The sequence below is a fragment of the Stenella coeruleoalba genome (assembly GCF_951394435.1).
Source record: "Stenella coeruleoalba genome assembly, chromosome: 14".
Classification (NCBI taxonomy): Eukaryota; Metazoa; Chordata; class Mammalia; order Artiodactyla; family Delphinidae; genus Stenella; species Stenella coeruleoalba.
This window is the reverse complement of record NC_137160.1, coordinates 57555089-57570665: the sequence shown is the minus strand read 5'-3', so window position 1 is coordinate 57570665 and position 15577 is coordinate 57555089. Positions and strand designations below refer to the sequence as shown.

Sequence of the window (15577 nt, the reverse complement as noted above, 5' to 3'; positions counted from 1 at the left end):
GAGTCACAAACAAGCCTTGGTAAATTTAAGAAAATTGAAATCGTATCAAGTATCTTTTCTGACCACAACACTATGAGACTAGATATCAATTACAGGAAAAAAATCTGTAAGAAATACAAACACATGGAGGCTAAACAACACACTACTTAATAACCAAGAGATCACTGAAGAAATCAAGGAGGAAATCAAAAAATACCTAGAAACAAATGACAATGAAAACACAACGACCCAAAACCTATGGGATGAAGCAAAAGTAGTTCTAAGAGGGAAGTTTATAGCAATACAATCCTACCTTAAGAAACAAGAAACATCTCAAATAAACAACCTAACCTTACACCTAAAGCAATTAGAGAAAGAAAAACAAAAAAACCCCAAAATTAGCAGAAGGAAAGAAATCATAAAGATCAGATTAGAAATAAATGAGGAAGGAATGAAGGAAACGATACCAAGGATCAATAAAACTAAAAGCTGGTTCTTTGAGAAGATAAACAAAATTGATAAACCATTAGCCAGACTCATCAAGAAAAAAAGGGAGAAGACTCAAATCAATAGAATTAGAAATGAAAAAGGAGAAGTAGCAACTGACACTGCAGAAATACAAAAGATCATGAGAGATTACTACAAGCAACTATATGCCAATAAAATGGACAACCCAGAAGAAATGGACAAATTCTTAGAAAAGCACAACCTTCCAAGATTGAACCAGGAAGAAATAGAAAATATGAACAGACCAATCACAAGCACTGAAATTGAGACTGTGATTAAAAATCTTCCAACAAACAAAAGCCCAGGACCAGATGGCTTCACAGGAGAAAGAATTCTATCAAACATTTAGAGAAGAGCTAAAACCTGTCCTTCTCAAACTCTTCCACAATATAACAGAGGGAGGAACACTCCCAAACTCATTCTACGAGGCCACCATCACCCTCATACCAAAACCAGACAAAGATGTCACAAAGAAAGAAAACTACAGGCCAATATCACTGATGAACAAAGATGCAAAAATTCTCAACAAAGTACTAGCAAACAGAATCCAACAGCACATTAAAAGGATCATACACCATGATCAAGTGGGGTTTATCCTAGGAATGCAAGGATTCTTCAATATATGCAAGTCAATCAACATGATAAACCATATTAACAAATTGAAGGAGAAAAACCATATGATCATCTTGATAGATGCAGAAGAACCTTTTGACAAAATTCAACGCTGATTTATGATAAAAACCCTCCAGAAAGTAGGCATAGAGGGAACTTACCTCAACATAATAAAGGCCATATATGACAAACCCACAGCTAACATCGTTCTCAGTGGTAAAAAAACTGAAAGCATTTCCTGTAAGATCAGGAACAAGACAAGGATGTCCACTCTCACCACCATTATTCAATATAGTTTTGGAAGTTTTAGCAACAGCAATCAGAAGAAAAACAAATAAAAGGAATCCAAATCGGAAAAGAAGAAGTAAAGCTGTCACTGTTTGCAGATGACATAATACTATACATAGAGAATCCTAAGATGCTACCAGAAAACTACTAGAGCTAATCAATGAATTTGGTAAAGTAGCAGGATACAAAATTAATGCACAGAAATCTCTTGTATCCCTAAACACTAATGATGAAAAATCTGAAGGTGAAATTAAGAAAACACTCCTATTTACCATTGCAACAAAAAGAATAGAATATCTAGGAATAAACCTACCAAAGGAGAGAAAAAAACTGTATGCAGAAAATTATAAGACACTGATGAAAGAAATTAAAGATGATACAAACAGATGGAGAGATATACCATGTTCTTAGATTGGAAGAATCAACATTGTGAAAATGACTCTACTACCCAAAGCAATCTACAGATTCAATGCAATCCCTATCAAACTACCACTGGCATTTTTCACAGAACTAGAACAAAAAATTTCACAATTTGTATGGAAACACAAAAGACCCCGAATAGCCAAAGCAATCTTGAGAAAGAAAAATGGAGCTGGAGGAATCAGGCTCCCTGACTTCAGAGTATACTACAAAGCTACAGTAATAAAGACAGTATGGTACTGGCACAAAAACAGAAATATAGATCAATGGAACAGGATAGACAGCCCAGAGGTAAACCCACGTACATATGGTCACCTTATCTTTGATAAAGGAGGCAAGAATATACAGTGGAGAAAAGACAGCCTCTTCAATAAGTGGTGCTGGGAAAACTGGACAGCTACATGTAAAAGAATGAAATTAGAACACTCCCTAACACCATACAGAAAAATAAACTCAAAATGGATTAAAGACCTAAATGCAAGTCCAGGCTCCATCAAACTCTTAGAGGAAAACATAGGCAGAACACTCTATGACATAAATCACAGCAAGATCCTTTTTGACCCACCTCCTAGAGAAATGGTAGTAAAAACAAAAATAAACAAAAAACTTAAAAGGTTTTGCACAGCAAAGGAAACCATAAACAAGATGAAAAGACAATGCTCAGAATGGGAGAAAATATTTGCAAATGAAGCAACTGACAAAGGATTAATCTCCAAAACATAGAAGCAACTCATGCAGCTCAATATCAAAAAAAACCAACAACCCAATCCCAAAATGGGCAGAAGACCTAAATAGACATTTCTCCAAAGAAGATATACAGATTGCCAACAAACACATGAAAGAATGCTCAATATCCTTAATCATTAGAGAAATGGAAATCAAAACTACAATGAGATATCATCTCACACTGGTCAGCGTGGCCATCATCAAAAAATCTACAAAGAAATGCTGGAGAGGGTGTGGAGAAAAGGGAACCCTCTTGTACTGTTGGTGAGAATGTAAATTGATACAGCCACTATGGAGAACAGTATGGAGGTTTGTTAAAAAACTAAAAATAGAAATACCATATGACCCAGCAATCCCAGTACTGAGCATATACCCTGAGAAAACCATAATTCAAAAAGAGTCATGTACCAAAATGTTCATTGCAGCTCTATTTACAATGGCCAGGACATGGAAGCAACCTAAGTGTCCATCAAGAGATGAATGGATAAAGAAGATGTGGCACATGTATACAGTGGAATATTACTCTGCCATATAAAGGAACGAAACTGAGTTATTTGCAGTGAGGTGGATGGACCTAGAGACTGTCATACAGAGTGAAGTAAGTCAGAAAAAGAAAAACAAATACCGTATGCTAACACATATATATGGAATCTAAAGAAGAAAAAAAAATGGTCAGAAAAACGTAGGGGCAAGACGGGAATAAAGACGCAGACCTACTAGAGAATGGACTTGAGGATACTGGGAGGCGGAAGGGTAAGCTGGGACAAAATGAGAAAGTGGCATGGACATATATACACTACCAAACGTAAAATGGATGGAGTGGGAAGCAGCCGCATAGCACAGGGAGATTAGCTCAGTACTTTGTGACCACCTAGAGGGGGTGGGATAGGGAGTGTGGGAGGGAGGGAGATGCAAGAGGAAAGAGATATGGGGACACATGTATATGTATAACTGATTCACTTTGTCATAAAGCAGAAACTAACAGACCATTGTAAAGCAATTATACGCCAATAAAGATGTTAAAAAATAAAATAACAGTAGGAGAATATTTATGTAACTTCAGTGTTGCAAGGGATTTCATGGGCTAGATGTGCCAACTGTACAGGAAATAGCTGATATATTTTATTACGTTAAAATAAAATTCTCCACAGTCATCATAAACAACGTGAAAAGCCAAGTAAGTCACAGATTGGGAATAAGTAACCATTATAATCAACAAAGTATTGTGTCCAGAGTACAGGAAGAGCTCCTTCAGATCATTAAGGGAAAATGGGCAAAAGGAGTAGGTGGGGGATTCACAGGACGTAAAGTTTGGCAGATGAACTATTTCAAAGAACGTACAACCGATCAAGCCGTCTTTGAGGGCAAAATCTCCAAGAGCAGGCTTCTTTCTTTGGTTATATTATTGAGCTTCCAAACGTGTATGATTGTGTGCATAGAGACACCAAGTGTTTTAATATCAAACTGTGAAGATATTTCAGTGATTAATACTATATCATGAAATTTCGTAGGACCAGTCCTTTCCGGAGCGTGAAAATGGTTTTCAGGTTGGAATGAGATTAGAAGGCATTGACCCCCGTCATCCATCTGTGTTTTGTGTGCTTTCTGTAGCTGAGGTAAGAAATAGTGTTACTGTCTTGGGCTAATTGCAGTGACAGGAGAGAATTTCCTAGAGAATGACGAATTTCAGTACTTTGTGTTATAAACAAGTCCAGGTACATTATGGATTTATTTTATTCAGTGATGAGTGAAGTATGTTCTTTAATGAAATTCTTTCCTTGTCTGAAGATTAATTTTCTAAGTTTCTCATTACTAGTGGTAACTCTTGATTTAATTGGTAAATAGTTTTCACCTGAGGTTGATAAAAATCAGTGAATCCCACAATGTTGCTTTTGTCTGTTAAAAGAGACAATTATTCAGGTTTTATCTGATCTAATGAGAAATGTATATGAAAAAATCCATGCTTATGAATTATATATTTATATAAATACATGAATTTTATGAAAATTATATAGGGTGAGGAGCCATTGATAAAGTAAATGGCTTATATAATATTTACTAAACATTTTATGTTATTAAATTGATAAAAGACCTCAGTATTTTGAATAACATCAAACATAGAAAACACTATTCACTTAATTTACTGAATGATTGTAGTTATTGAACTTGTATAGCATGACTAGGAGATGTGTTTCTCAGACTGTTTTTCTTTGTTGAGTATGCTGGGTCCATATGTTAGGTTAAGTAAGGTCACACCCATTTTGGTTTTTGCTGTGTACTTTAGGTTACACTGTTTTGGGGTATGAATCCAAGCCAGACAGCAGGAGATGGGGTTTCTGAAAGGAATATTTGCTAGGTATTGAATGAACAAATAAACAAACTTGTCGATTAATGGTTATGTAAATTGACCTCAGATTCCTAGACTGAGTAAAAGGATAGTTTTTTTGCAGAAAAATTTTTGATACTTGAAAGATAGTGTCTAGTTTGTCAGCATTTGTCTTATCCAGATTCATCTATGAATTTGTTCTTTAAGACATTTGGATGTAAGGATTGGTTCATATATATTGATGGTGTTGACAGAATAAATGAATATTTTGTTAATTTTGTGTACACTTCAAATGCATGACTCTTAATGAACGATTGTAAACATTCCATTTTGCAGGTGTGTGGTTACCGTCTCAGACTTCATTTTGACGGTTATTTAAGCTGCTATGATTTTTGGACTAATGCTGGTTCCCCTGACATTCATCCAGTAGGGTGGTGTGAAAAGACCAAACATGAATTACACATCCCTAAGGGTAAGTCAGGAGGAAAAGACAGTCAGCTTTTTAAGGAAATACTAACAAGAGAGCCTGGTGTGAATTGATTTTCAAAATGAAAGTTTGATCCACAAAAAGCAGTAAGACTACAAGGATATCACTGTTAGAAATAAATAAATGTCTTTAAAGAAAAACATCCAAGACCGTTTAGGTCAAATACTCTGAGGTGCATAGGGCAGAAGTAAAATCTCATGAGAGATTTTATCTCACATAAAGTCTATTAAACTTTATAAGGAATGAAGAAACTAATGTTTAAATTACAGTTGAAATAAAATATTTCACTTAATCAGTGATGCTGTACAGAGAGGAAACTTGATTCACTGTATATCATTTGTTTCAAGCAGAAATCATGGAACGCAGGGAACTATGAAAGTGAAAAATTCACTGTTTTCTTTTGATGGGGATTAAAAGTCTCATCTTTGTCTTTTGTTATGTGGGAGAGGAACTGGGTCTGGCAGACATGACTGAAACCTTTCTTGCCTGCTGTCTGCTAGTGAGGTGAGGATTCATAGGTTGAGATGCCAGTGGGCCTGTTTCCTTGACCAGCAAATTTGTATATAAGGTCTCCTGCTTGGGTGTTAGACTCCTGGCTGACCGTAGCAACTTCTGGAGTCACTGTATAGTCATTTTACTCTTAGGAAGCAGCTCAGGGTGTCCTCTGGGGTCCACCCCTGAGGCTGGCAGCAGGATCCCCTGAGATTGCTGGGTTTCAGGGAGGTTGGAACAGGCCCCAGGCTCATTCACCCCGTGGGTGGTAGGTGTTCGTGGAGCCTTTCCTGTGTGCAGGCCCTGGAGACAGAGCAGTGAATAAAGGAAACCGTCTCCGTCTTCACGGGGCTTTCATTCCAGAGGGGAGAAGGAGGATAAACAGAGAGAAAGGTGTGTGTCTAGCGGTGACAGGCGTGGAGCGCTGAGTGGGGTCCCAGGGCTGCCCTTGCAATAAGTAAGGTGAAGACAGGCCTGGGGTGTGACATCTGACAGATGCCTGGACGGATGCACGACAGAGACAGCCAGCTGGCTCCCTGGGGAGGAGCACGTGTCAGAGCCCAGCAGCGGGTGTGGCAGACCAGTAATCACAGGAGCGCTGGAGCGAGCGGAGAGGCAAGGGCCAGGAGGGAGGAGATAAGTGAGAGGTGTCGCCGCGGCCTTGAAGGCCAGTGCAAGGAGTTTGACGTCTATTCTGTGACACTCAATCTGAGTATTTCCTGAGCCTGGTTATTTGGGCCAGCCCCACACGAGCTGCTTTAGGGCACATGGACGGGAGGGTCAGGCATTTTATTGGGAAGCCTGTAAAGACAAGGGCAGAAAGCTGGAACTGCCACGTGGCCTGGGGGACGGTTCTGTCGCCCCTGCAGTGTCTGGCTCCCCCGGGGCTGCTTACCATCAGGCCCACGCTGGCTGGCCTCGGGGACGTGACTGCTTCAGGAGGCCTGAGGGACGCAGGAGATGAGACTCCTGTCAGGCTACCAGGGTACTGATTCCATATTTGAATGAGTTTTAAACTTTGTAGGGAATGACATGCATGGTGGGAAATCAAACTCAACAGTTTGGAATTCCATACATTAAAACAACACTGAAACAGTTTAGAGATTTTAATATAAATCTTTTGTGTCTGCTAAAGGACGTTGAATTTATGGCAGAAAACTGAATAAGAATAGTATTGATACACTTATTATGCACATGGTTACATCTTGTGGGTATTTTGAATAATCCGTACTTTTTTTTTAGGTTATAGAAAAGATAAATTTGTTTGGATGGATTACTTGAAGGCCTGCAAATTGCAAAATGCTCCCAAGAAATTATTCAGAAACAGAAATTCTGTAAGTATTTTCTTCCATAGTATAAATCAGATTTTTACTTCAACTTAAATTTCTTAAAATTCACTATGTATTCTGTTCTATTTTAATCTTTTAAGAATCCTTAGCTTCCTATGACTTTTCTCACTACATTTGTCAGTTTCCTATGGGCATATTTGTTTTTCTTTTAAACATACAATTAAATAATTAGATGGAGAGAGTAGAAACATTTACATGTAAAGCTGGCTAAAATTTAAAATGCCTTTTAGAAGGTGTTTCTTTTTGCTTCTAGTGAGTTAGTCATTTAAATTTAGTTTGATGTTTTGAGATCTGCTGATATGCCAGGTGGACTTTGACTATACCTGGTCCAGTTGTATTTATGTGTAATGAAAAAGAGGGTGACGGTTCATATAGATTCGAAGGGTGTGTGAGGATTTGGGTGGAGCACACTCACCCTCTGTGTCCCAGCAGCCTAACAGGTGTTCAGGAGAGAAGGAGAAAAAGTCGCAGCCCCGCGTCCTCTGGGCCCCAGGTGAGGCCACACACCGTGGAGGGGCGGGAAGCCTGGAGCCAGGGAGGCCCCACCACCTGCTGGCTGTGTCCCCTGAGGACAGTCCCCACCCTCCGCCCCCTTCCCCAGGCTTCAGTGTCCTGCTCTTGAATCAGTGTTCTACAACTGTTCAACATGTTTCATAGACTCGTATCAAGGAAGAGAGTTAGAGAAATGTGAAAATGCTTTAAGAAAAGTAATGTGCTAAAGGAAACCAAAAATGAGGGTCCAGTATAGATAGTAAAGAAGTAGGGAAAAAAACCCTCTTCTAGTTCCTGGATATTGTGTGTATATTTTCTAAATCCCAGGCCTGGCTAATCATAGCTACAGGAAAAGTGGGGCTTTATCATTGTCATGTTATTATAAATCATAGCCCTTAGTATTTTTAATACTAAAAAATATGTGCAGGTACTAAAAAAAGCATTTGGTTTTTTTTTCAACTATGATTTATTTATGGATAAGCGCATGTATTCCTTAAATGTTGAGAAAGCCACTAATTTCAACACTTGATCAAAGTATAAGTGGTAATTTTAGTGCTAAAGAGCATATCTTTAAAACTTTTCCAAATAGTGGTATTTGGAAATATACCACCTATCTAAAGCCTACGGGGACCAGAGAAAATTATTTGATATTACTGTATTCAGTAAACAGTGTATTTTAAAATTAATACAGATTATTCTATGAACTGAAGAGGGAAAATGATGATGAAAGGGGAAATAAAACCTACCTGCACAACAAAAGAGAAAAGCACAGAGTAAAAGCTCATTTCCTGGGATTGCTTTTTTATGAATGTACACTTGGTAACAGTCTGTTGGAATATTTTTACTGGCTGGCTTCATTCTGCAGTTTAAGTGTTGATACCCTGTAGACTTTTCTGATGCTAAACAGACATGACAGAAGTTTTGACAGTGGCTCAGTCCTGTTTGGTGTCCTGTTTCTCTTTGTGCCTCTTCCCCGTGTTAGAATGGGCCAGTGCCTAAGGAATTTCAGGTTGGAATGAAGCTGGAGGCTGTCGACAGGAAGAACCCTTCCTTGGTATGTGTGGCAACCGTAGCAGATATTGTTGGAGATCGCTTGCTAGTGCATTTTGACGATTGGGATGATAGTTACGATTACTGGTGAGACACCAATCTGCGTTGTATTTTTGTGTGTTCGTGTTTGCCGTTAAGAATTTATGTTCATTCCATGACTGTCACTGTTCTTGCTGTTCTTATAGTAATGAACATGAGGAACCTAGTGGCTGGCTTGTCACTACCTTCTTTTCCTCGTGAACTGTTGAATTAAAGAACCGAGAAAGTTTTTTTTTCATCTCTGAGAGGTTGCCTAATGAGGCCTCATCTGAAATAATGTGACCAGTTCAGGGCAGTCCACTATATTGTGTCTAGTTTGTAAGGGAAGCATTTCTGTAAAGAGGAAGTTAAGAACTTGCAGTATTATTTTTTCCTGAAAAATGTTGGACTCAGACTGTCATATTTTTAAAAGGGAAGATTCAGGGAGAATGGAGTGAATTATTTGAAAGCCTGTGAACAGAGAAGATGTATGCTCACGATGCCATTAAACTAACATTGCATGAGTTAAAAGGATTTTCTGGGTGAAAACCTGAAATATGGAAGAGGGCATGGCAAAAATAATTTTTGTGGCATTTCTTAAGAGCATATCCTGAATGATTGACAAGTCCCCACCTGAGGCTGTGATTCTTCATGTGCACAGTGGGAGGAGGGGGGCTGTTTTCTTCTTTGAACTAAGAAGAAGAGCATGGATTAATTGCTGTATGTGTCTTAGGTAGTATAGTCTGGGTTCCTGAAAAGGAGAGGGAGGAAATTGTAGGCATGTGGAGTCTGGTCCGTCTTATTAAAATTTGGACTGGCCTATTAATATTTTCCCTTGCTGCTAGCAAGAAGTGGTAGAAGGGGTTTATTAAAATGTTCACTCTCTGGAGAGATCACTGGCAGTTCAGGTCCTAGTCAAACCCTTTTTAAAGAAATACTTTTAAATTTCAAGAAGTTTATATAAAAGAGAAGTTTGGCCACTCAGCTTACAAAATATAGAACTAAAATTACTTCTGTTTCTCTTAGGCTATAAAATATTTTAGCTGTGCCGTAGTATTTTCCATGTCATCTCTTAATATCTAGAATGAACATTACTCTTGGATTCTTTCTCTGGTGTTAATATGGGATCTAAAATAGAATCCTGTTTTTGCAGGTGTGACGTCAATAGTCCTTATGTTCAGCCAGTTGGTTGGTGTCAGGAGCATGGAAGAACTCTGATAGCACCCCAAGGTGAGTGGACTGGCTGGGTTCTCTTTGAAGTCATCTCTGTGTGAGTGGCAATGCCCATTCTTATTTTTGTTTATGGAAACCACATTTCAATACAAAGTGTATGATAAAAATATCGTGCAAGATTCTGTGGACCATCAAGGGACCCAGATGTCTGAAATCTGCACATCCTTCCCCATAATGCAAATGGACTGTGTTTATAAAGACATATTAGGCAGCCATTTTAAAAAAGTGCTATTTTTTTATCCAACGAAATGAGTGTAATCACTGTGAACTGACTTTTAAAACTAGCTATTTCCACCTATGTAATTTAACTTATTACCAATGTTAATTCATTAATTGACCATTAGGTTATTAAATATACTTAACTTTGGAGTTAAGTGTAAGAAATGTAGAAACCTAAGAAGTGAGAATTAATAATGAGGGCCTAGACTTGCCAGACCCCTTCACCAAGCCAACTTAGTGGCTCAGCTAAACACTGACATAGGGACTTTCTTGTTATTTATCTGTTTTCTCATTACAGAAATGGAATATCTCTCCATTTATTTAGTTCTTTGATTTATTTCAGTGACATTTTGTGGTTTTTCTCATATAGATCTTACATATATTTTGCTAGATTTTATAACTATTCTGTTATTTTGAGTGCTAATGTATATGGTATTGTGTTTTTAATTTCAAATTTCACTTGTTCATTGCTGGTATATAGGAAAGCAGTTAAATTTTATATGTTAACCTTGTATCCTGCAACCTTGTTATAATCACTTATTGGTTCTTGGAGTTTTTTTGTTGATGCTTTTAGATATTCTACACCTCTGTGAACAAAGTTATATTTCTTTCTTCCCAGTCAATATATCGTTTATTTCCTTTTCTTGTCTTATTGCATTAGCTAATATGTACCATGCTGTTTTTTGTTTTTGTTTTTTGCGGTACGCGGGCCTCTCACTGTCGCGGCCCCTCCCTCTGCGGAGCACAGGCTCCGGACGTGCAGGCCCAGCGGCCATGGCTCACAGGCCCAGCCGCTCCGCGACACGTGGGATCCTCCCGGACCGGGGCACGAACCCGTGTCCCCTGCATCGGCAGGCGGACCCTCAACCACTGCGCCACCAGGGAAGCCCCCTACCATACTGTTTTGACCACTGTAGCTTTTTAGTCCGTTTTGAAATCTGGAAATGTGAACCCTCCAACTTTGTTCTTCTTTTTCAAGATTGCTTTGGCTGTTTGCGGCCCCTTGCAGTTCTTTATGAATTTGAGGATTGGCTTTTCCATTTCTGGAGAAATGACTATTGGGATTTTGGTAAGGGTTATGTTCAATGTAGACTGCTTTAGGGAGTGTTGCCATCTTAACAGTATTAGGTTTTCTAATCCATGAACATGGGATGTCTTTTCACTTACTTAGACCTTCTTTCATTTCTGTCAGCAGTATTTTTTAGTTTTGGGTGTACAGGTCTTTTACCTCCTTGGTTAAGTTTATTGGTATTTTATTCTTTTGGATGCTGTTGTAAATGGAATTGTTTTATTTATTTATTTTTGGAATTTTTTTTATTTCTGGCATAAAGAAACACAAATGATTTCACAGTCTGCAATTTTGCTGAATTTGTTTATTAGCTCTAGTAGGTTTTTTTGTGTGGATGCTATGGGATTTTTTCATATAGAATTGTGTAGTCTATCAAAATAGTTAAGTTCCAAAAAATTCATATTTCTAATTTGAATGCCTTTAATTTTGTGTCTTGCCTGATTATGCTAGCTAGGACTTCCAGTACAGTATTGAATGTAGTGGTAAAAGTAGGCATTCTTGTCTTTTTCCTAATCTTAGGGTGAAAAGATTTCGGTCTCTCACTATCAAGTATGATATTAGCTGTGGGTTTTTCATAAATGCCCCATATCATGTTAAGGAAGCTCCCTTTTACTCCTAGTTTTCTGAGCGTTTTTATCATAAAAGGGTGTTGAATTCTGTCCAGTGCTTTTTCTGCATCTATTGAGAAGATTGTGTGGGACTTTCTTCCCCTTTGTTTCATGGTGTATAATCCTTCTAATGTGCTGTTGAGTTCAGTTTGCTACAGTTCTGTTAAGAACTTTTGTATCTGTATTCATAAGGGGTATTTGTCTGTTGTTTTCTTGTCATGTCTTTGGTCTGTTCTTTTTAATGCTGTAAGTGGAATTGTTTTCTTAATTTTATCTTTGGATTGTTCATTGCTACTTGGTAGAAATACAATTGATTTTTGTGCAATGTCCTTATACTCTGAATTCATTTATTTGCTCTAATGTATGTGTGTGTGTGTGTGTGTGTGTGTGTGTGTGTGTGTGTGTGTGTTACTTAGGATTTTCTATATGCAAAATTATGTCATCTATAAGTAAAGATACTTTCACGTCTTCCTTTCCGATCTGAATACATTTTCTTTCTTTCCTGAATCCTCTGTCTAGACCTCCCAGCGCATGCTGAACAATAGTGGCAGGATCAGATATGCTTTTCTTGTTCCTGATCCTAGGGGAACACTTCGTCTTTGCACATTAAACATGATGTTTGCTGTGAGCTTTTCGTGGATGCCCTTTATCAGATTGAGGAAGGTCTCTTCTATTCCTAGTTGTTTTATCATGAAAGGGTCGTCCTTTATTCTATTAATATGGTTTTATTATATTTATTGCTTTCTATATGTTGAAACAATCTTGTCTTCTTGGGATAAATCTCGTGTGTGTGTGTGTGTGTGTATAAATATATTTTTTCTTACATGTTGCTGCACTACTTGGTTAGCTAATATTTTATTGAGGAATTTTGTGTCTGTACTCATAAAGTCATCTACTCTTTTTTTTTAATACATTGCTTTACAAAAATATTTATTTATTTATTTGGTTGCACCAGGTGTTAGTTGTGGCAGGAAGCTCCTTAGTTGCAGTTCCAGGGCTCCTTAGTTGTGGCATGCGAACTCTTAGTTGCAGCATACATGTGGGATCTAGTTCCCTGACCAAGGGTCAAACCCAGGCCGCCTGCATTGGGAGCATGGAGTCTTATCCACTGTGCCACCAGGGAAGTCCCAAAGTCATCTACTCTTTTAAAATGTTTTTATTCCTATTAGAGTATCTAAAGCTGCTCTGAGTGCTAAGGAAAAACAGGATGAACAATAAGTCAAGAAGTTTGGTTATTTAAAACCTTAATCCATCATATGATTACTCGTCTTCAGTGGGGACTCAACCATGTTAGAAAGGGGTTCCCTCTTATGGTGCTGCAGGGTGTTGGCCCTGCACAGTGGCCTTCATTGAATGCCAGGAAGCTTCCCATTTGGTTTGGGAAGTAAATGTAAAATGAAAATTCAAGCAGATGAGCCACTTAATCAAGGTATGATCAAGAGAGTGGAGTGTAATGAAAATATATGCAAAGGAGCTGTGAGTAACAATTGGGTGAAGGCAATTAAAGCTGAGCAATAAACAAAATTGCTTAAAGCTCGTGATGAGCCGTGATCATGCTGACCTCTAGGTTTGTGGGAAAGCACGAGCGCACCAGAGCTGTTAGTCCCTGGTTAGATGCACAAGAGAGGAAAGGCTTGAGGCCATGGGGTAGAAGGAGCCCTGAGGCAGGATAATAGAATGCTGTGCACTCAGTTCACAAATGGGAATTAAACATGAGATTTTAAAAGAAAAACCTACCAACCCACATAATCTTTAGATATTCTCTCCCCTACGACAAGGCTGGAGCTAGAACTGCTTGAAATACACATATATGTTATGTATTGTATTTTATATATATTATCTGTCATATAGATTTTATATCTGTATATTCAGAGTTTATAGGAAAAGATAAGAAATTAACATTGTTTGGATGATTTGTTTCTGTTAGTAATTTGGCTCCACAATTTGTTAGCTGTAGTTATTTTACTTAAAGTGAATTTGTGTTTTACACATCATTTATGCCTATAGACTTTTACATTAAATTTTATTTTATGGTTGTAATTACATATCAGAAAAAATGTATTTGCTATATTCGTCATAGCTTGTGTGTGTGTGCGTGTGTGTGTGTGTGTGTGTAATTGTACTTCTGAGAGCGATTAAGCCTCTTGAAAGTGGAACAGCATGTGCTGATCTGTACAGTTACCCCTGGTGTGCACTCACATTCTCATAGATTCCCGATAAAAGAACTTCTTCAGAGAAAGAGGAAAAAAGATTAGTTTTTGAAACATGTGACCTATAAATTGTAAAGGTGTTACTTTGCTGATGTAAGTTCAATCCAAGGTGCTACATATTCTACTCAGTATCTTTCTACAAGGACTAAAAAATTCCTTCAGAAGATGCAATCTGCTGGGGTCTTAGTCAAAGTCACAAAATGACAAAAAAGTGTTAGGTAGGTGCATAGAAAACCCTGATAATACAGATGTTACATTTGAGGAGGAAAAGTCCCTGTCCAGACGGCTTGCTGGGCTTCATAGTGAGGTTCTGATCTTCATCTGGTGATGGGCAGGCCATGTCCAGTTAACAGTCACCTCCTAACAAATAGGGGTAAATCTGATCCTTTTGTTGACGTAAAATCTCCTAGTAGCATAGTTTTAGGTAGTACATCGTACAGCCAACTCTGTACAATTAAAAATTAGATTGGTCTGTTAAAGAACATTAATAGATTGTTAGCTAAAAGTTACCTTTTTTCTTTTCTAGTTCTTTTGAATGGTATTGCTATTTTAAAAGTAACTCTGATTGCTTTGTATGTATACGAAGTTTCCACTACACTTTATTGCTCAGAGTGACTTGTTTACCAGTTAAAACAGTGGTTTTTTTCAACAGTCTTGTATGTGTGAAAGTCTGTTCTGTAGTCAGCGACAGGAGCCTCCACCCCAACGAGCTTCCCGCTCAATCTGGGCAGGTGGACGGGGAGCCCTGCGGACCCTGTTGACTGACAGCGGGACCACGTCCCCCTGAGGGGTGGTGTCCTGCACTGAGATCCTCTCCAAATCTGCTGTCAACTGAACTCAGATTCAGTTCAGCAAACATCATCTCCACAGTGACTTCTGTGTTTACAGAAGGTGGAGAACCAAGTAAGAATAAAACACAATTCTTGCCCTGAAGGAAGGGATCTATTTATATTTTTGTAAAAACTTTATTGAGATCTAATTCACATACTATACAGTTCATCCATTTAAAGTGTAAGATTCAGTGTGTTTTTTTTTAACATATTTACAGAGTTGTGTAACCATCACCACGATCAATTTTAGAAAGTTTCCATCACCCCAGAAAGAAACCCTGAGCCACTTAGCTGTTATCCCCACCCTCCATTCCCTGCAGCATTTGGACACCATTAATCTACTCTTTGTCTTGCCTCTTCTGAATATTTCATGTAAATAGAATCATATGATATGTGGCCTTTTGTGTCTGGCTTCTTTCACTCAGCATAATGATTTTAGAGTTCATCCACGGTGCAGCATGTATGAATACATTGTTTCTTTTTAGTTTCAAATAATATTCATTGTGTAGGTAAACCACAATTTGTTTATTCATTCGTCAGTTGATGGGCATTTGGGTTGTTTTCACTTTTTGACTTTTTCAGATACTGCTGCTGTGAATATTTGTGTATGAGTTTTTGCTTGAACATGTTTTCAGTTCTCTTGGGTATATATACTTAGGAGT

At 38.1% G+C, this 15577-nt stretch overlaps 1 protein-coding gene across 10 annotated transcripts in view; it reads left to right on the top strand.

Moving 5' to 3' along the window:
• The window catches only part of L3MBTL4 (L3MBTL histone methyl-lysine binding protein 4), a 379209-nt gene that overhangs the window by 115919 nt on the left and 247713 nt on the right, over positions 1-15577 (top strand). For all 10 annotated transcript variants that reach the window (XR_013831388.1, XR_013831389.1, XR_013831390.1 and 7 more), the window contains exons 6-10: positions 4044-4148; positions 5195-5330; positions 7080-7171; positions 8661-8815; positions 9900-9976. Coding sequence is in view for 7 of the 10 variants with exons in the window: in XM_079943122.1 (XP_079799248.1) it covers positions 4044-4148; positions 5195-5330; positions 7080-7171; positions 8661-8815; positions 9900-9976 (565 nt within the window). In the remaining 3 variants the exon portion in view is untranslated. The remainder of the gene's footprint in view (positions 1-4043; positions 4149-5194; positions 5331-7079; positions 7172-8660; positions 8816-9899; positions 9977-15577) is intronic.